General features: G+C 43.2%; 1 protein-coding gene across 3 annotated transcripts in view; it reads right to left on the bottom strand.

Moving 5' to 3' along the window:
* Nucleotides 1-22,647, bottom strand: part of LOC147725634 (uncharacterized) — a 387,879-nt gene that overhangs the window by 51,303 nt on the left and 313,929 nt on the right. For all 3 annotated transcript variants that reach the window (XM_086964330.1, XM_086964332.1, XM_086964331.1), the window contains one exon: nt 8,941-9,121. In XM_086964330.1, coding sequence (XP_086820456.1) covers nt 8,941-9,121 — 181 coding nt within the window. The remainder of the gene's footprint in view (nt 1-8,940; nt 9,122-22,647) is intronic.

The raw sequence follows: 22,647 nt of genomic DNA, 5'->3' as shown, positions 1-22,647 counted from the left end.
AGAACTATGAGGGGTGCTTGAATCCCAGAAGAATTCCTGCTATTTTTGCATTATTGTTTTCCGCTTTAAAAGTATTAGCTGGGTATCCTATTGATTTATGTACTCTAAGCTGTATCAAAATATTTTGGGATGTATTTCGATATTAAGTGATAAGTGGGGGATAATGGCAGTATATTAAATTGGTTTTATTGTGTATGTGGTTGCCTCCAGGAAGACGGCCTTTGCCTGATGTTTGTATAATTTTTTTTAATAAACTTTATTTTTGAGTTTACAAATTACAATACCATAATAAAAAACATTTGGCATCAAATCAATATATGTAGGCATATTTTTGACATCATCAGTGGCTTATTAGGCAAAAGGTGGTGTCCGGGAGGGAGATGTACAGTGGGGAAAGGAGAAAATCATGTACAATCATATCACAGTGAGGGAAGAAACCGGGCACATTACTGAAGTCCACAGCCCACAGTACTAGGGTCAACTCACCTGCCCCCCCATCATGATTAGACCCCGGCTATACCCAACTCACTTCCCTCCTCACTGTGGGTTGCCTCTTGAAAAGAGGCCCCCGATCTGCCAACCCAGGGTGACACATGTCATGCGAATAAAGTTATTATTAATATTAATATAGGTTCTCCACCCCTTACCAGCCACAAACCAAATGGCTTCTTGATAGGTTCAACAAGACCCTGAAGGGCATGATCAGAGTCCGTGAGGAAAATTTGGGATATCCTCTTACCAATCCTGTTGTTTGCCTACAGGCAGGTACCACAGAGGGCAGTGTGCCTTTACTTCTGTCTGGCACCCTGTTAGAGAACCCCTGACTTTGTTCACAGAAGGCTGTGAGCAATCTACCAAAAAAACTCCCAGGATGCAGTGAGCTACATGCTGGCCTTCATGAGCCAAATGGCAAAGTTATGGAAGCAAGCTTGCAGTAACCTAGAAGCCTGCCAGAATGTCATGAAGGAGTGGTATGACAAACATTCTACCAGTGAGGATTGGCAGAGTTGTGTAGTTCCTAAATACACATAGCATCTGCGTGTTTAGATAACAAACTAAGGGATTGGCATCCAGACAGATTCCAGACACCTCCAAAGGATATGTTAACCTTCAGACCTGCTAGCTCACAGTGCCACCATAAGCCCTAATGTTACCAAGGAGGGAATAGTCTCTGGCATCTATCAAACATGACAACCCTTGATCCTTCAGGGATCGTGGAAAACAGTGCAGTACTTTTTGTTCGGTCACTCGTGCTCACTTAGTCTCAGAGAGATACATACACAGAATAAATGATTGGGACGTTTTCAATAAGCATTTATTGAACCAGCATCATTCTAATATGTTTGCTGTGACAATCATTACACAGAAACAGATGCATAGGATTACAAGCACCAATAGAGTAAATAAAAGGTAGAATTCTACCATGGTGCTAAAACAGTGATTATATTGCAGGCATATAAACATTACGGTAGTAATCAAGCGTAATCCTATGATGCAAACTCTACCTAAGTTTACCTAAGTGTACCTAGCATGTATGTGGGTGTAAAGCCAAGAATCCTCTAGGAAAGAGCCAACCCCATTACCTGATGGGATAGAACGAAGGAACCTGTCTTGGTCTCAAGTTGGAAACCCCACAAGGGATGTCAGATCACTGCGTGCTGGAGCTTCTGCGTGCAGGGACCTCAGAGTCTTGTGTCAGCGTGGAAGCTTCTTCTATGCCTATCTAGTGTTGGTATGAGTCCTTTATACTATAAAATTAGCCTCGCGGTTCATTACATAATCAATATGTTGGGAGTACGATTATGCAAATGAGCCTAGAACAATACCTGTGATTATGCAAATTAGTTATTTCGCCCTAAGATGAAAATGACAATGACTTTTACACAGAGTATGTTCATGCTATTACGTACGTCATGTGCAGGGACTTTTCTAAGAATGCACATGCATAATAAATTTGGCAAGTTTCAAGGAAACTGATTGACAACTATTCAGCATATAACTGGGTAAAAGGTTAGTGCTAGATCCGTTATGCAGAGTATGGTAGGACAAATGTAGATAAAAGGTTGTGTAGCTACTTAGGCCTAGATTGAGATACATTGGGGTACATAACAGTAGCCTGGTCAGAAAGTATGTGTTTGGGAGCCAGTAGAGCCCAGAGCTCTCCAGGATCACTGTACAGGCCCTATGATGTGATTGAGAAGAATGGGGAGAGCACCTACCTTGTGGATCTCAGTACCCACAGGCAACCCCACAAGGTACTGCAAGTCAATTGCCTCAAGCCTCACTTTGAGAGGTCTAAACTCACCATGCTGTTGGTGACTAAAGGCAAACATTCTGCAACTGATGAAGTGAAGGAGCAACCAGCAACTACTGGCTAGATTACTCACTCATTTATTATTTATTTTGGTTCAAAATAAAACCATAAAAGTCGCATCAACACTATACATAAAAAGTACATATATCATACCGGCATCGGAGAGAGAGAGGAAAATGAAAAAGAAAAAACTCTATTTAAAATTAAAACAGGTAATTCTGATCATCAGTACATTTTGCCTACCAACCAAAAGAAAAAATCCTATTGAAAATGTTGAAATAATTAACATAAGGTTTTTTAAAAGAACAGTAGATTCAATCAATAAAAACATTATTTCTACAGTACGTATTATTTCTAAGGATCCCCACAGTTCCATTAATTCATTTTTTTACAATTTAGGCCATGATTTTAAGCTTATGAGCACATAAGATAGCACACTTTATTATAAAAACATTATTTTTTACTCTGTTGTTGTACTCCTCCAGGGCAGGAGTCATTGCTTTTGAGGTACCACTCCCATGCATCTTTATTATTGGGAACGAGTTTTGAAGTTGGGCAATTTATTTTTTTCCAGCTGCTGTTTCTGAAACCGCTTTGCATCCAACATTATCCCTAACTAGTTAAAACAGTGTACATACTGTAGATTTTGGCCTTTAATAGTTCAATTCTGCTTAAAGGACTTATGTGGATTTATAGCCATGTACTTTGTTTTGCCAGAGTTTATTTCTACAAAACACACAAGATGATGGACGGAATGTTGCACAATGGCAGAACATTCACCCCCAGTCACAGATCTGGGTTTAATCCATCAATATTTTGTTTGCTTACCAAGCCACCCCAGTTCAGACATGGCCATATGCAAATCAGTCTTGACCCTGTGCCTCATGGGAACAGTCCAGCCCGAACTGCCAAGCCATGTCTTCCCTGGACCGGAATCAAGCCTCCTAGGACCGGTTTCTGGCTATCAGCCGTCTTCAGCCATGATAGCTTTATTCCAGTGGCGTAGTGAGCACGGGACCCACGTCTGGGCATCACTCTTCCCACAAAGTGTACAGCAAAAAACACAAGATGAGGAACGGAATGTTGCACAATGGCAGCACATTCACCCCCAGTCACAGATCTGGGTTTAATCCATCGATATTTTGCTCACCAAGCCATCCCAGTTCAGACATGGCCATATGCAGATCAGTCTTGACCCTGTGCCGCATGGGAACAGTCCAGCCCGAACTGCCAAACCATGTCTTCCTTGGACCTGAATCAAGCCTCCTGGGACCGGTTTCTGGCTATCAGCCGTCTTCAGCCAGGATAGCTTTTTTCCAGTGGCGTAGTGAGCACGGGACCCACGTCTGGGCATACCCTTCCCACATAGGGTGAACAGCAAAACACAAAAGATGAGGTATTTCAAGGCCCTTTTCATTACAATATATATTAAAGAGATTCAATAAGGATTGTAGACCTTTGGGGCATTGGGATATCAAAATAGTATTGTCTGCAAATAAAAGGGCTGGCATTGGGCCCCCACCCAACTTAGGAGAGTAGTGTGCATAGCCCTGTAAATAGCTTGGGATGTTGTCAACAAAGAGAAAATAGGGTGGGTGCCAGCACAAACCCCTGGCGTACACCCCGTCTAACTGGAATTGCCTCTGTTAATTCACCCCTCGGGCCTCCATCTTACTTTTGCAAAGTTGTCCTTGTGTAATCTTATTATTTGCTTCAGGAGCTCCGCGGGAACACCCTGTTGTTTTAGTGCTTCCCAAAGCTAATTCCGAGGTACAAGATCGAAAACGGCCTTAAGGTCTATAAAAGCTATATACAAGTGGCCCTTTTTTATATTTATGTATTTCCAGCATAAACATAAAAATCTAAAAACCTGATCAATTGTGCTCGTTTTTATTGTAAATCCCGCCTCGAATTTTGAAATAAACTTAGTTTCCTCGAGCCAATCGTTAAATCTCCTTAAAATATGTCTAGAATAAATTTTTTGTAAAATATCAATTAAGCTAATTGGTCGGCAGTTTTCAGGGTCGTCACGATTACCTTTTTTAAAAACAGTAACAATTTCTGCCCCTTTCCATGTTTCAAGTTTCGGTGAACCACCCGCAATTGCGTTACATAGATAATTAATATAAGGGCCCCAGACATCGTGTTTCAATAAGTCTCCCGGTATTTTATCGGGCCCTGTGGCTTTGCCTGGTTTAACCGCTCTAATTGCTAAGAGTGTTTCTTCCAAGCTAAAGTGCAAATTATTTGTATTTGAGCTGGGGATCACTATTTTTGGGCAGGGTAGTTCAACTATTTGATTGTCGGCGTGAAGTTTAGAAAAATGCTCCTCCCATGTCTTTGCACCTAAAAAGAGGTCCTTGGCATCACTACTTGTCTTCTACCCTTGGCTATTATACGCCAAAAACCATTTTGGTCTTTGGATTTAGCCGCTTCAATTACCTCTGTCCAAGTATTGTCCTCCCACTCTTTATTTGCATGATGCAAAATTTGCTTGTATTTAGTTCTTTTCTCCCTTGTGTATCTGTCACATTATTCTTTTTTATTGCCAATAAAAGATCGGCTTTAGCCTCTCTGCACTCCTTGTTATACCACAAGTTAGCACCTGGTTTTACTCCAGTTCCTGCTCTACCTTGTTCCCCTGGTAGTTTACTTAGTATTGGTACCAGTGCCTCCTGCAACTGATAATGTGCAGCTATTATCGGGAATTCCACTTCTGGGATGTCTAAGTGTGCCTGAATAATATCGGCAAAGACATTATATATTTGTATCATGGGTTCCACCTTTCCTACTATATTTGGCTAGATTACTCAAATTGAGGATCTAGTACGGGGGATGTATGATGTTACAACGCATGCTTTTACCACGCTGTTACAATGCAAGTATTACAACGAAAATCTTTACAACGCATTACACTTGGGGGTGCTGGATAGTGAATAGTTTAATGTACTATTCCAACTCCAGTCCCCGTGGACACTAGGGAAGGTGTTGGATAGTAAATTAAAACTATTCCTTATCCTAGAGCGCCCCCCAGTGTAATGCGTTGTAATGGTTTTCGTTGTAATACATGCGTTGTAACAGCACTGCGTGGTAAAAGTTGCGTTGTAAAGGTTGCATACCAGTACGGGAGATGATTATGGACATGAAAGTGTTTGTTTCCGTTGATCTGATCAAGCTGCATCTTTAGGCCAGTCCTACACAGTAGGCCATGAGGGCTCCAGGGCAGTTACCTGACAGGAGATACCTCTATAAGCATTAGGTAATACCATTATTGCTTTTACAAACATGGGCACTTCAGATATTGAAATCCTACTAGTTTGTGTTGCTACTGCTTATACAGGAATAATATCAGACGTAAGTCTACAGTTTTCTGCTGCTACTCCTAACAATTATCTTGTTATTATCAACCACCTTTTGGAGGTGCCTAGCAGTTCTCCATTACCACGTGGAGTCCCTGTCTCAGCCCAGATTGCCCCTGGTTACTTTACTGATATTGATGATTTTTCTTCTAATTCCTTAGATACTTCACTGCATGGTTTACGTGCAATTCTTCTTTGGCTGACACAGACGTATCTGATTCTTCCATGGTCTTATATTTGGATTTCCTTTTCACTGCTTTTCCTATTCCTATGGATTGGATTTTTTCTTTTGAGTTTTATATACCTCAAACTGGACCTGAAGAAGTTTTCTTGCTTCTGAATGGACATTACCTTCCAGAACGTTCTGCTCCAGAACTGATAGCTGAGGTGCTGGCACCTCATTCTTCTTATTATTAATGCCAAAGAGACCTGTCCTTTGTGACTATTTCTGCATTTCTTGTCTCTGATTGAATTGTTTGGAATAAGGTCCCATATGATAGTTTTGGTCCTACACAACCTTTACAGATTCTTTATGTATTTAAAGTTGATATGGAAGAAATCATTATTCCTGGTTCAATATTTGATGAATGGATTGTAGAGATTATTACAAATATACTTTTTGAAGTAGAACCCTTCACAGTATTTGAAACTGACAATTTGTATTTAAATTCTGCTAATTATGGTAAATATTCTGTTATCACTATGCTCACCACTATTTACAAAGAGCTGGTACTCCACATACAGTTTTCAATAACACACAATAGGAACATTGCCCAACATCACCAACAGACAGTTCATGAACATATTTGAAAAGGTTTGCATATTTTTCAGGGCATAAACCTTAGACCTAGTTTCTTATTATTATAATCTTACCCCTTACCCAGCAAATAAATATATGCTGGCCAAAACAGAATCCATATATTCTAATTCATTTATTTCCCAGTTGAATTTACAATACCATGAATATTGCACAGGGAACATTGAATTCAAATCAATTTGGGAAACACAACACTTGAAGATCCAGGGTATTGATGCTTTATTTCGCGCTTATATGACCCCTAAACAAATAATCTTTCTAAACAAAACAGTGCAACAAACTATTCACCTGGGTCTGGCTAAAACTAAAGAACACACCTAGCATTCCTTCTATTGCACGTTTTGACAATTGGCAACACTTTGCAAATTTTACACAACTCAATAATATGGCACAATTTCAATTTCAGTTTCAGGCAGGTGGTTAGTGTGGCCAGTTAATGGTTGTAACACATGTTTTTCAAATACCTCAGTGGGTTTGTTTTAAAGGTAGCAGACTAGACCCCCGGTATATATAGACACAGGGTGGTTACCACCTATGGCTTAGGAAAGTTATGCCAGCAATGGTTACAACATTGCTACTTATCTGCTGTTAAGGAACACCTATCTCCCCTTTCTGATGCTTGTTTTCCAGTCGAAGGAGGGCCTGACCTGGCTATTCCCATAGGGAGCAGGGCCAAATCTGATTTGCATATGGCTGGGTCCAAACTGTAATGGCCTGGTGAGCACAATAACGATGGACTGAACCCAGATCTGTGACTGGGGGTGGGGGTTTGACAATGTTCCGCATTTATTCCATCATCTTTTATGTTATCATTTTGTACCAAATTGCAGGCACAGATCACAAACCTCTGGTACATTTGATGGCTGTGATGAGATCAGATTTGTCATCTTCACACATTGACAAATGATCACCACATTTGCAGGAATATACATTTACAACATATTGAAGCCATGAAAAGGTAATTTCAAAGCGTACTGCCAGTTGTGTGTAAGAACATCATGCAGTACAAGAGGGAGAAGTAGATGATAAAGGGGTAGACAAACAGAATTAGGTAATGAGTATGATTGTACCAAAGGCAAAGGGTGTAAGGCCATTCGTGAGACAGAATGGAAGCATGCTGTTCGAGAAAAAGAAGACTTGATAACGATCAGTCAGAGGATAAGGGTAGGATACCGCAAAGTATTGGGAAGGTAAACAGCTATGCTCTTGTCAAAGAGAAGGTCAGCAAAGGAGAATGAGGAATTAGATGTGGCAGCAAATGTATTTGCCCATCAGGTTAGATAGCAAAACTGTTAGGACTGGACCATCTAGATGACTTATGGAGAAACCTGACAAAAAGAAGATTTAGGGAGTTCTATTGGTTCTACGTGAGGCAAGTGAACCTGGAATGTTTGGATTAAATTGTTATATTACAAAAGTGAATATGTGCCTGCTTTAGAAAAATCAGATGGTCCAAGTGGTCTAAATATTTAATGACCTGGGCGGCTGGAGACCAGCTCCCAATGTTGTGGGTGTGCATTTGGGGAAAAGCGACTTGATACAAACTGATTTAGGATGCCACCACCAGAGATTTGATAATTATAAATAGGTTCGCCATGCTTGTAAATATTTTGTATACAGATGTTTCAGCACTGGGTATGAAGAAAGAGAACAAGGAAACCAGCAAACTTTGATTGGGATGGTGAAAAATGTAAACAGGAGAAAGGTTTTACAAGAAGAATGTGATAGGTTGGTGCAAATATTATACTACTGTTTTTGATTACTCAGACGTATACCATTCAGATTGGGTACACTTCTCCTACTGCGTAGAGAAATGTATTTTATAAAGATGACAGGGACAGCAGTTAGGAAAGAATGTGCTATGGTAAATAGAAATGCCACATTTCTGAATTAGTTTGTATGGGTACAAAGTAGATCAAAAGAAATTCCAGCTTTACAACTTAGATGGATGTTAATTAAGTTTGTATTCTTTACTATGATTGAGGACATCAGCTGCAGAAGCACTGGGTCATGTGTGGGGAAGCTGGCCGCAGTACCAGGAGGTCCAAGTTGGTAAGATGAGTAGGATAGGAGAATAAGAAACAACTAAAGTACCCAGTAGGCCTCATTGAGGTACAGGAAAGCCAGCGGACTAGGTGTGTCCCTACTGGACTAGGCCTCAGTGCTATCTTAGTAGCTTGATTTGTTTAGTAAATGTGGATATATACATATATGCAAAGGTATTAGTTTGTTGTTTCAGGGTTTTATTAATTGTTATCACTGAAGGAAATACATAGTTATGCATCTTGTTGTGCCTTAATTAAAATCCTTATCAAACATAAGAGGAGTGCGTTTGTCCCCCCAAATATCAATTCAAAATATATCTCACAACAATATTACCCTGTAGTAATTTAAGTAGGTGAGGATGGAAAGAAGTTAAACTAAGATTATATTTAACTGAGATAACATACTTCAGTTCTGTTGACTTCATTGAAGGTCCATTTGTGAGTGGTGCTTGCACTGACGCCGACCTTGAATGATCCATCTGCAATGAATGGGATGCCAGTTTTGAAAGTCAATTCTGTGTCCACTCCTATAGTGAATCCATGGTCATGGGAGAAGGAGCTCTCAGCCACCATTGTTTTATTGAACCTAGAGGAGACAAGTCAACACTGAGCTGAGAGTGAGCAATTTGTGACATCATGTTATGTGACTTGTTGACGTCTTGTTGTGTTACAAACAGAGCATTTTTTCAACCACATGAATAGGCTCCTAGTCATAACCCTTTACGGTTCTACGATTCTCCTTGATGGAGTGTAGGTGATCTGTGAAGAATGTGCTTGTCATTGTTAAGTACTGAATCATATTGGATGGTGGCCGACGCGGAGAACTGTATATCGTATTCTTATGTTTTATTTATTGTATTTAGACTTTGTATAGAAATGTATGTTTAATGTTGGGTTAGTAAATGCATGTGCATCTTTTAACTATGCGTTGCTTAGCAGTATAGAATGTTGGGGCTCTTGCTGGTCAGTTGAAGGCTGGATCTGAAAGAAGAAACACTCTGCTTGAATCTGAGTGCTGTACTTTCCTAGAATAAATCTTATTCTTCAATTATACTTCTATTTGTCATCTTTGGATGCAACAGGAAACCTAACTGTTGTATAGTTTAGTAATGGTTCATATAGGGGTAAAAGATAGCAGTGTCTGCTGTGGATCTATGTATTGCCTTGAGTGCCTTATGTGTATGGTGTGTGGAAAATGCCTTTTCCATTTGGATTGCTCTGCTAGGGTGCACTGTTACCCAGAGCTCAGTTTAGGAGAACTACTAACGATTGATCATTAACCAATGATAAGCCTTTGATGCAATATTATGTGCATATTGGGGTGGCTGGATCAGCGAGTCTTCAAAATAAAGCTTTGCGAGGGACAAACGTATAAAATTCTAAAAGATTGGAGGTAAGTCACAGAATGAAATGTGCGCTAAAGCCCTGAAAGCAGTTAATTCTTCTAAAAAGGTGCAAGCACAGGCCAGAACAAATGGCAGGCGATACATGAGCCCTAGCAGTATAAAGCACCCACTCACTGCTAGATTTTATAAACTGTGAGGTGGAATCCTAGACAAGTTTGTTTAAATACATAATGAACTGGAAATGAGAACCCGAAAGACGACTGACATTTGCTGTGTCACAGGAGCTTCAGGCGTTAGCAGCAGGTACCCGGGGGGACCAGCATGGGTTACTCTAAAAGGCACTTTATGTCCTTCAGCTTCTAGCCCACTGTGGTAGTTTTCAGTGTCCTCGGAAAGTCATGGCTGTGGAACAAGAATCACCCATCTAGGGCAGCACAATGCTGCCATTTTATGCCCTAGAGGGTTTAGGGTCCCTGAGATAGGCTGCTGTGGGAAAGGCTTCCCTATGGGGATCATCTAGCATTGGCAGAACCACTGGCTTGTATGTTAAGAGGGGTCAGCATCGATGGTACTCAGCGCAAGTGAACCTACAGGCAAGTGAGTAGAGACAAAGCACTTGTCAGGGAGTGCACACAAACTTAGCTCAGCCAAATAAAACAAGCATTGGCAGAACCAATAGGTCTCAATTTTGGAACCTTATAAGTATTTAGAAATTACAAAACATTATCCCGGGTGCTACAACATCTACTATTCTTTAACATGGAAACTAATAGGCACAATATAGCACTGCATTGAGAAGTGCTTATTTAAAGTGCTATTTTTGTACACTGGTAGTCTGAACTCACATCTCTATAAGTTCTTTCACAAGTGATAATGAAGAATAAAAGAGACACCAAAATCTCTTTCGGCACTCTGCATTGAGGTGTAACAATCAATCACAAAAGTGTCAACTATGGCACACCAATGCACACCAGCAACAACATCACCAACAATAAGTGCCACTCGGTTAAGTTGGGTTTTATGCTTCTCTAAATTGCATATCAATCAGTATCAACTTAAGAATCTGGTAAACAATACTGATCCTTACCCACCACACGTATGTGCCAATTAATGTGGTCTCCAAGTGAGGTTGGAGAAATATAAGAGAAAGAGCAAGAGAAAGAAAAGACAGCGAAGATGGGAGGGCGGGATTTTCGATCTCTTATCTGATCACTCTAGATCTAAATCCCTAATCAGGTCGACTGAATCTTTGTTGCCTGTCATTGAGTAAAACAGGTAATCTACTACCAGGTTAATCAAACCAATAATTGGCACGACTCTGAAGAACCACTTACCACGGATCAGTTTTAAAGTTTTATTACAAAGCCAAGGTTAACTGAAGATAGAGACATCTCAATATTAGGTTCAAAAGGTATACTGGCATCAACAGAAACATGAATTCTCTGAATGCTCTTAAACGACAGAAAAATACCACCAATGCCAACTCAAGGATTAAAAGGTTTGCCAATATAGATACAAGCTGGAGCTTGCCAGACATTTACAGAAAGGAAAGAATCAGGTTAGTCTGTCCCTACACTAGACTAAATGACATCCCTACTTAGCAGAATCTTACCCTAAAAAGGTGTCAGCCGTGGTGACTTCCAAAGAAGTTCACTCACTTTCTCTTAGTCTTAGGTGAGAACCTATGCATTGCAGTCATGCCCTCTCTGCCTACCCATCCGCTCTCTTAGGGTCCTCAGGCCATCTGCTCTAACTCCACCCCAGGGTGCTGTCCCTAATACAAAATCACAATCATAATTGGAACGCCCCTCCGAGACGCCCCTCACGTACGCATCTCATGTGGTTTCGATTCTGGTTTCTTCCATGATGGCACTCCTCTGGGCCTCTCGTTAGCGTTGACCTTGCTTCCCAGGCTTCTTCTCCAGCTCGCCGGTACCCCCCAGAACATTCCTGTGCCCTCCTCCAGGCCTGTGCCTGTCTCCCCGGACTGAGCTCTATTCATCACTCTCTTGATTGGAACCCCCTCGCACCTGCAAACAGACACCCATGAATAGGGCCCCAAATTCCACTCTCCGGTTATCTGGGTCCGGCCATAAACTTTGCACAGGAATGACAATTTATGTTTTAACGAGACTCAATTCTAACTAACACGTGCAGATCAAAGAAGTCACTTTATCTTCCAGGCCCACTAAATTATCTTGCAAGCGGCCTGCACTCTATGAACCGTTATTTCTAAAACTAAAACAATTCTTGTTAATACACTCTGGTTATATAAAACACTTCTATAAAGCATGATTATATATAAAACACTCTTATAAAACGTGATTCTTAATCATGTGAGCAGAAATTACTGAAACTAGTAAATCCATATTATGTGAGAAATGTAAATGCACGTTTTCATTTTTTATACATTGCCATGCGGCCTGCACATTTCTACGTTTTGCAGCATTACATATTCCTCAGTAGCAGCTACGCAACATGGACTCTAATTAACACTTCTAACCATTTAAACAATTCCACACATTTCTACATTAGTCTCACACTCTATATATATATGGTTTTCTATATTAAGTAAACATTCGTATGCATATGTGACTATATATTTTCAACACTTCTAGATACTTTAACTTGATTCGTGCGCCTAGGTTGTACATATGGTGCACTTATACGTTTTCTCAGTTTTGCGCTTTCTCAGTTCCCCCCTTTGATGACCTTTAGGGGTCATCACCATTAATACATCGATCCTGACTTATCAAACAGCACTTATTGCAAGGTTCCCTCTCTTTATCGTTTCCAGAGCCCTCAGACTCCTGTATTGGTTATCTTGCATAGCAGCTAACCTCTGCTCCTGCTCTCTCATGGATCTTTGCAACCTGTTTGCTCTGTACCACTGATACAGCCCCACTAAACCCCACAAAATGAGTATGCAAATCACTATTATGAGGATAGGCTTTAGGATGTACCAGACAAAACTCTTCCTAGGTTGGCAAACCAACCTCCAACTTTACCCATTCCATGACCCACTTTTTCGCACACGTTCACTCGTGTTAGGTCCTCAATTTCCTGATGTATTTTGGTTATATTCTGTATACCTTTCTCCAGAAGTTTTGAATTGTCTGGAATGTAAGTGCAACATTCCTGGACCTTCAAAGCCTTACAGACTCCGCCCTCTTTGGCTAACAGAACGTCAAAAGCAAGACGGTTCTGAAGAACCATTGCCCTTATCGATTGCATCTCTCCTTCCACCAGCATTAATGATCTTGCAGTACTGGCAGATAATCTGTCTACAACTGTTGCCAATCTCCTGATCTTAACATCATTAAGTATCAATCTTAGAAGAGGGAACATAGCGCCAAATACATCTCCAACTACCTCAGCATCACCTACATCTCTTCTCCCCCTTGCTGAAGCTTTTCCCTCTATGATCTCTAAATCTTTTGCATGATATATTTTGGGGAAGACAATTGCCAAATAACATGATCCGTACCAGTTGTCAGGTAGTTTCACGTAGGCATTTCTTCCACATACAAAATATACGTTAGGAATCACTTGCATGCCCTTCAAGAAATCCTTTGTGTAGTATTCTAATCGGAAAGCATGTTCACAACTGACTTCACCCACAAACACATTTTCATAGTAAGTTTGACTCCTGTGAAGACATAACTTCCCTTTCTGTGTTCGATCTAAAGCTATTGGACCATTACTACCCTTCCTTTTGTGTGCCTTCTCCTCCTCGGTCCAATCTGTTTTCCATTGTCCTGACATTTTCAGAATCTTTTGCCTCCTGTAACGGTCATCCACTTGCCCTATAAACTTCTTCTCAATTTCTGACACTTTGCAAGTCAGATTATTTCTACGTGCATGTGAAGTATCTAGGGTATTCCAAGGAATGAAGAATTTCGCCAATCTATCTTCACTCTTGTAATAGTCCCATTTATTCATCTGTTTGTAGTTCGGGACCTCTGGTAACACTGAATCATAATTCGAAAAGTAATATTCAAAACTATCTCGTCCATAAAATATGCTAAGCAATAAACTACATGTGATGCCATAAGTCAATGGAAGGTGATGATACCTAATGACTTCATCCACAGAAACAGGCAGTTGCATGCAGACATAGCAATCCTTAACCTCCATGGCATCGATGTATTCATATAACAATTTTGCATAAGCGTTTGACCTATAGTTGCCCTGTAACTCGTCAACATGTAATCTACGAGCCTCTGCTGCTAGCAACGATTTCTCCTGGATTGCATTGTCCTCCTTTTTACTAGCAATAGTAGGTTTTGATGTAATCACTTCAACCTTTGCTTCTGTAGCTTTCGTCTCGCTTTCATGTCCTATTATATATGATACAGTAACTACTAAAACTATAAGAAAAATCACTCCTGCTAAAAGTGTGCCTACTATGCATTTTGCTTTGCGGTTCGGGTTACCGGCCTCCATGTTCTCAAATAGTGTGGGTTCCTTCAGGAAAGTCTCTTTCGTTGTTCCTTCAATCAGTTTTTTTGCTTACTCCGTCTGTTAATCACACCTGGAAGCTGATAAACCCTTTTTACAAGCTCAATCTTTTATATTTCAACAACAGACAATCCTAGCCCTTCTCCGTCCACTAGATGAAATGTCATAATTTTCTTCTTCTTCCACTAGGCGCTAGGTTATCTTCTCACTCAGATTTATTTACAAAGTCTTTAGGCGTCCACTATGATACGTGTTCCAGCAGCTCTAATAACGTATTCCAGTATTTCCATGCGAAGTATGAACTCCTCGTATTCTGTTACTGTTGTGCCAAACGTTGGAAATTCCACTCCATTCAAAACCATGTCCTTTATTCTGCTTAGGTAGGGAGGATTGGGGATATTGAGTGTCAGTAACCCTTCAGCTTCGACTCCAGGCACCAACAACTGCACTTCCACTTTGATGATGGGGTCAGTGCTGACCACTATCACTGCCCTCACCCTCCCGGATCTCTGTCCCCAAGACATCTGCTGCCAGGTAGGTCCACTCAGGAGTAGCGTACCTCCTGCAGGGCACACGCACCCTCCTTGACCTTCTTGGACACTCTGCGTCTGAGTCCGATGCACCTTCGTCCAAGTCTGAGTCTTCGGATATCGGAACAAGGGTTCTCTCTGGAGTTGATCTTAGGCTTGGCCTCCTCCTTCTTTCCGGCCAGCTAGCCTCTCCACGCCTTGCCCTCCTGCTTCTTGTCCTTGCACTCGACTCTTGACCACCTGCAGCTTGTTCAAAATCTGTTTCGTACTCACAGCTACTTTCTTCTTCTGTGGCAACGTCAGTTTCGCTGGTGTACTGTCCGTCTTCAGCCTGGTCAGATGCACTCCCAGCTTCCTCTGGCACCCCCACAGCTTGGCTGGTCCCCTCTATGGCTTCTTCGTCCACAGCTGGATTCTCGTCCGAGAGAGGAGCTGTTTCTTCCAGGGGTGCTGGAACTCTCCGAGTATGCGAGGCGTGTATCCAGTTGGGCAGACCTCCACACTTGACTGCAGTGTTCGTTACCAGTATGATCTGGTAGGGTCCACGCCAGCGCACGTCTAAGCAATTCTTTCGGACGTGTTTCTTCACCACGACCCAATCCCCAGGGCACAGGTCGTGGCACAGGTCTTGAGATGATGGGATTTCAGCAGCCTGCACCTGAAGAGACACAGAATGAATGGCGTCAGATAGTCCCTTACAATAGTCCAGGATCAGATCATCTGTGATATTCAACAGTGCGGCAGTAGGAACTGATGGCAGTCTCATTGCCCTCCACATTAACACCTCGTGCGGGGAGAGTCCTGTCCTTCTGTCTGGTGTACTACGTATACTCATGAGGACTAGTGGCAGGGCATCAGGCCAACTCAAGGATGTCGATGAACAAACTTTAGCGATCCAGGACTTTATTGTACCGTTGATCTGTTCCACAATTCCCGAAGCTTCTGGTCGATAACTACAGTGCAACTTCTGGTCTATATCCAGAGCTGAGCAAAGCATTTTCACAATTTCGCTGTTGAAATGTGTTCCTCTATCTGATTCCAAAGAGGTCGGCACCCCGAAACGCGGTATTAGCTCCCTAAGCAACAACTTTGCTACTGTGAGTGTGTCGCACCTGCGTGTAGGGTAAGCCTCGACCCATCTGGAAAATATTCAGACAACCACCAAAACGTATCGAAGGCGGTTGCATCTTGGCATCTCAATGAAATCCAACTGCATCCTATTGAAAGGGCCACCGGACCTCCCAATGTGACTCAGTGTAACTGGTGTTCTCTTGCCTATGTTCAAATGCTGACAGGTGATGCATCTTTGGCACACTGCTTCTGCGGCCACTCTAAACTTGGGGTTATACCAGGTTTGCCTGAATATTCGCAACATAGCTTCTCTACCTAGGTGTGCTGGACTGTGTATTCTCCTTGCCATCGGACTAACTAATTCATTTGGCAGCACTGCCCTCCCATCTGCGGAAACCCAGAAACCCATTTCACTTTTCACACAACCTGCAGTTTCCCATGTCTTTTTCTCAATGTCTGGCGCGTTTTCCTGCATGCATTTTAACTCATCCCAGGTGTCTACAGTTTCCAACACCATAGTTAATTCTGTCCTTTCCTGTATCCCACTCACTTTCACCTCTGTGAAGGAATACCCTTGCTCTGCACAGTAACGTGCAACTTCGTCCGCATACCTATTACCTTGTGACACAAAATCAGTGTTTTTGGTGTGCGCTGTACATTTAACAACGGCAATTGCTGCCGGACCTTGTAATGCTTCCAACAATAAACGTACAAATTCCCCATTTCGGATAGGTGAGCCTGAAGAGGTCATGTAACCTCTTTGAGACCACAATTGCCCGTAGTCGTGAACTACCCCGAAACCATATTGGCTATCGGTGTAAATGGTGACCCGAATTTTGCTGCCTGCTATACAGGCACGTGTCAATGCAATGATTTCGGCTACCTGTGCGGAGTGTACTCCTTCCAGGCAAGCGGCTTCCACAACTCCAGTAATGGTACAAACAGCGTAAGCTGCTCTCAACTGACCAACATCGTCCCTTACACATGAGCCATCAACAAAGAAAATTTCATCGGGGTCAGTCAATGGCTCATCTACGATGTCTGGTCTCGGTTTGGTGCATAGTTCAGTCACATCAAGGCAATCGTGATCTTCACATTCATCATCTCCTATATCATTTGGAAGTGGCATCAAAGTGGCAGGATTCAAAACAGAGCATCTTTTAAGGGTCACGTTCTCTGCAGCAAGGATGACTTGCTCATAGCGCGTGAGCTTGCTATTTGTCAGATGCTGTGTCTTGGTCCTGGTCATTAACAGTTCTACAGAATGCGGTACATACACCACTAACTGGTGTTCCATTACAATGTTCTCGCACCTCTCAATGCTGACACCCGTTGCAGCAACGGATTTGAGACATCCGGGCAACGCTGCGGCTACTGTATCTAAAGTAGCCGAGAAGTATGCAACTGGTCTACGGGCATTTCCGTGAATCTGGACCAAAACTGACAAAGCACAACCTTCTCTTTCACAGCAGTAAAGTAAGAATGGCTTTTCGTAATCCGGCATTCCTAGAGCAGGGGCACGACACAAGTCCTCCCTCAACTGCAAGAATGCCATCAAACAATCCTTGTCCCATGGTACCGGATCACTCACCTCCTTGTGCGTCAGTTTTTGTAACGGTTTTGCTTTCAGTGAAAAGTTTGCTATCCACTGTCGGCAATAACCAACCATTCCTAAAAACATCCTGACTTCTCTCTGTGTCGTGGGCGGATTCATTTTCATGATCGCCTTTATCCTGTCTGGTGACACCTTCCGTTTCCCTTTTTCAATCCTGTGACCCAAGTACTGTACTTCTGTCAAACAGTACTGTAATTTGCTCGGGGACACCTTGTGACCGTTCTCAGCTAAGTGATTCAGTAAGGTGATGGTGTCTATTTTGCAAGCTTCCTCAGTTTCTGACGCAACAAGTAGGTCGTCTATGTACTGGACCAGAACCGAGTTCATTGGCAGTACTAGACTTTTGAGATTTTTCTTTAGCAGCTGGTTAAAAATCGATGGGCTTTCTGTATACCCCTGTGGGATACGACACCATGTTAATACGCGATTTTCCAGCTTAAAAGCGAAAAGATATTGGCTCTCCTCATCTAAGGGGATCGAAAAGAAGGCCTGGCAAAGGTCTATCACTGTGAACCACTCGGCATGGAATGGTATCTGAAACAATATCACTGATGGATTCGGTACCACTGGACAACATGAAACAACTATGTTATTAATCTTCCGAAGATCCTGCACTATTCTGAATTTCCCACTAGGCTTCTGCAAACCCATAATCGGGGAGTTACATGGACTACCCACAATTTCTTTCAGTATTCCCTGCTTAATCATGGATTCGATCACGGGCTTTATCCCTGCAATCGTCTCTGGGGTCAACTTGTATTGGGGTGTTCTCGGATATTCAACATTCGGTTTCACCATGATTTTCACTGGTTCCACCCCTTTGATCAGTCCTATCTCTTCCCCAGTGAAGTCCCACACTTCTGATGACACTGCACCTCTTAAGTCCCATGGAAGCTCCTCCACCATCAAGGTGGGATACAGCTCCACGCACACCCTTGAATTTGCAACTTTAAAGTCGGCATCATCATCGTTAGTCTGTACTTCCACTCCCTGAGGCGTGCAATATATGGTACAATTTAGTTTGCATAACAAGTCTCTTCCCAACAGACACACAGGGCTGGAGTCACAGACCACAAACTGATGCTCATCACTGTATTTCCCTATTTTCACTGATACTGGCTCCGTCAAAGAACTGGTTATTCTTCTGGGCAAATCCGGGACTACTGCTGATCTTATAGTGGATCGAGTGGCTCCTGTGTCTACCAAGAAAGTTGTAGGACGCCCTGCTACTTCAGCCTCTACATACGGTCCCCTTTGGTCTACCTCTAGGACTGCCCCAAGGGTACAGTCTTCCATGTTACTCACACGCCGTCCAGTCAGTGGATCAACGTAGTAGCATTCCTCTCCTCCTCAGAAAAGTGGCATTTGTCTATAGGTTTTTCCCCCTGTCGCTATTCTGGGTGGTTGAGGGAACTGGGCTCGAGGAGCCGGGGTCCCCCCTTTGACCACCTTTCCTTTGTATACCGTTGTCCCCTTTACCAGACTGCTCTGGACTTCCTCCTCCTCTGGTTCTAGTTCTCCAATTTCAGTATTATAGGGACACTTGCGTTTCCAATGCCCCACCTCGTTACACTGGTGACACCTGGTCGTCTTTTTCAAAGTCGCAATGTCTAGCCTAGGTCTCAAATTGGAATTTTCCTCACTGTCCCTATTCTGGTTATTTTGTCTCCTACCCACGGTCCCTGTTCCCTGTTGCTGCTGTCCACCTTTTCCAGCCGACTGCATCTGCACCATCATCAGCTTTTCCTTAAGCTTCTTTGCTTTGGAATCTATTTCATCACTGCAATACCTTGCATATCTCAAAATCTCATCTAATGGTTTGTTTTGCCAACAAATTAAGTGTTGCTGAATCATCAAGCAAATATCAGGTCTCAATCCCAAGACAAATTTCGATACGAACTGTCCTATGTCTTTAGGATCCATCACAACTAATCCACTGTACTGTTTGAACGCTTTCAGCAATCTCTCATAATATTCATGAACTGTCTCTTTAGGTTCCTGTCGGGTCCGATCTATTTTGACCCAATCTATGTCTTGCAATGGCACCTTATCTTTCAGCCATGTCATTACCCTTTCGTACTTTTCCATGACTTTTTCTGATGGTCCGTTTGTCTGAGTATCCCTCTCCGGTTCAGACGTGGGCCATTCGACACTAACCTTGCATGCCGTCCATAAGTCTCCTGGGACGACAATATCAAACAGAGTGTTCAGGTCGACCCACAATGCCTTACAGATTTTTACGAACCTCTCTACCTGCTTATACCACTCCACGGGGTTCTCTCTCAGCTTAGGAAAAGAATTGGTAAATGCTGCTAAGTCCCCCCTACTCCAGGGCACATGTACATAGCTCCCATTCGCGACTTCTCGCAAAGGGAATGCTTCCATCCTCTGTGGCCCTCCCTCTGGGGACATCCCAATTGTGCTCCGCCTGACGGCCCCTTTCTTGGACCACCTTTCCTCCCATTTATCCAAATCTCTCCACGTTCTTATTCCTGTTATCAGTTCCCTTATGTGTGCTTTTAGCCCGATTGTCCTTCTCTCATCCAAGTCCTGATCTGTATAATGCAACCTATGGTTACCCTGTAATGCTTTGGTTCTCGATAAATCCACCATGTACCTGTCTGCCAATTCAGATAATCTTTCATGTACTGCTCTCGCCTTCCGAGTGATATCCTTTGCTATAAACAGTACCTCATCTTGTTCATACAAGTCAATCCTCTCTATTGGCAAGGTACCATCTATTATTTCATCTAAATCCGATTTTAGACTGGTCACATCAAGTCTCCTTGCTTTTATCTCAGCTCTCAATGCGTCATTCTTAGAAGGTCCATTGACATCTCTCCCATCCCAGCTCCGAGTCCTACGCCTAGACTCGGGTGAGTTATGGGGAGTCTTCCCATGTTCCCATCTTTCTAAGTCCCATGCCTTTCCGTATTCCCTCGGTGTGTGGTGAAACAATGCTCTATTTCCCACCGTCCCATTCTGTCTATTCTGGTTGGTTTCTCTAGGCACATGGTAGGACCTTCCATTGTCCTCTCTGTTTTCACAACTCCCTTGCTGCATAGTGTCACTCAACACATGATAGGACCCTTCACAACTCCCCATGTTCCCGCGATCCCGTTCCTGTCCGTGATCACTGGACGCATGGCGAGACCCCTCACGGCACTCCATGCTCCCGCGACTCCAATGTTGTCTACTGCCGCCAGGTGTATGGTGAGTGCACTTAAAGCTATCCCTGTACTCCTGCGTTCTTCGATCTCCTTCGCTGTGAATGGGGCGAGGCACCCCTCCACATCCTGTATTCCTATCTTCATGTACTGGTCTACCTCCACCACTGGTATGGCGGGTATCTCCTCTATTTTCCTGACTCTTCCCGTCCCACTCAGGACCGCTTTCGCCAGCCCCACAGTGAGACAAGGTCCTGTTGTCTTGGCTTCCCCATTCAGCTTCTGTTCCCATCCTGTTATTCTGAATCTCTACGGCAGCATCCCATTCCTTCAAATACTCCCTTAGCTCCTTAAAGGATTTTGGCCGTGGTCCCCTTAGGTCCATCAGCCCTCTCTGACCCTCTTGGTCTATTATGGGATCCCCTGCTTGATTTAACGGAGTGCTCCAATCTCTTGGGCCCAACAACTGCCTTTGAGAATTAATCATGTTGTTCCTACTCTCCATTTCTGCTCTCTCCCTGTCCAACCGCACCTGTTCCTCCTCTCGTGCTCTCTCTGGATCGTAAATCGATACTACAGGACCTATGGTAACAGGTACTTGGAGAGCGTCCGGCAGTTGGTAGGACTTGGCACGCTCTGTTTCTGGCACCTTTTGTACCACAAACCTTCCGACCACTGTCTGTACTGGACTAGGCTGAGGTATTTCCTCACCTTTGGAGTATCCCCTATCTGTTATAGGAGATGTTCTAATTTCTCCTGTACCAGTCCCGCCCCCCCCCCTTTGGAGCTCGGGAGCTTCCATCTCTCTATTGTACGGAGGTGGTCTGTCCAGCAATAACCTATTTATCAGGCTGTCTTCTGTATCACTCTCATCATCCTCAACTAGTGGTTTCCTTTCTCCTGTGACTTCTATCACTCGGTACAGTTTATCTACTTCGATTCTTTGCACTCTCCATTTTTTAGCTTCCTCATCCCATTTAGCATCCTGCACTGCTCTTACGGATCGTTTTACTCTTTCCTGGTGCCTGTTCAAGCTCCGGTCATACGCCGCTCTAAACCACGCATGGAGGGCTTCAAACTGTGTTGGTATGGGTAGAGGTCTCGTCGCCAGCATTACTGCTTTCAACTGATTCAATGCTTCTAACTTAAACGTTCCGAATTTCGGGAACGTCAATTCCTCGTTCCCCTCTGTCATCTTACTCCACTCAGAGATCCACAGTACAGTATGCAACCCAACATTCGTAGCCATGTAATGAGCTGGTGTACCCTCCGGCGGGGCCTCTTACCCGTCCACCGATTCTCTATTTTCTCTCTTAAAGGCCGCTCTCAAGCGCCTAAAGCATTTCATGATCAAATTCACAATTTTTACTACTTCGTTATGTTTGTTTACTTCCTGATGACAATCCACCAATCCTAGCGCGGTTCTTGCTAGCTGACCTATCACAGCGTGGCTCTCGACAACCGACCTATCCCAGCGCGGTCTTACACCAACAGGCCTATCACAGCGCGGCTCTCTCGGACGTCACTCGTCTCCCCTTCGCAGCAGTTCCCCTCCTTTCTCAGCTCGTCTCCCGGTCATGCATGCGTCCCATTCATACTCTGAAAAATGATTACTTCCGACCAAGCGATCACTTTTCTTGACTGTACGCCCACAGTCTAACTGTAATTGTCACCTCAACTAACGAAATGTCTTTCCGTAAACGTCCAGACAGTCGCCTTAACTGATAGGTTACTTACACACGGTAACTTCCGACCAGCGTCCGTTACCCATACACTCACTCTTGCATTCCCCCTATCACGGTCCTGCGGGCGATCAATGGTACCTCATGATCCCCTTCACAATGGTTGACAATTACTCTGGATGTCCGATACACCCGAACCACTTAAGCTCTTCCCTGAACTTAAGATTTTCACCAGGTTGC

Source organism: Lissotriton vulgaris, chromosome 3_2 (genome assembly GCF_964263255.1).
Source record: "Lissotriton vulgaris chromosome 3_2, aLisVul1.2, whole genome shotgun sequence".
In the NCBI taxonomy this organism is placed as follows: Eukaryota; Metazoa; Chordata; class Amphibia; order Caudata; family Salamandridae; genus Lissotriton; species Lissotriton vulgaris.
This window is presented reverse-complemented; position numbering and strand designations above follow the sequence as displayed.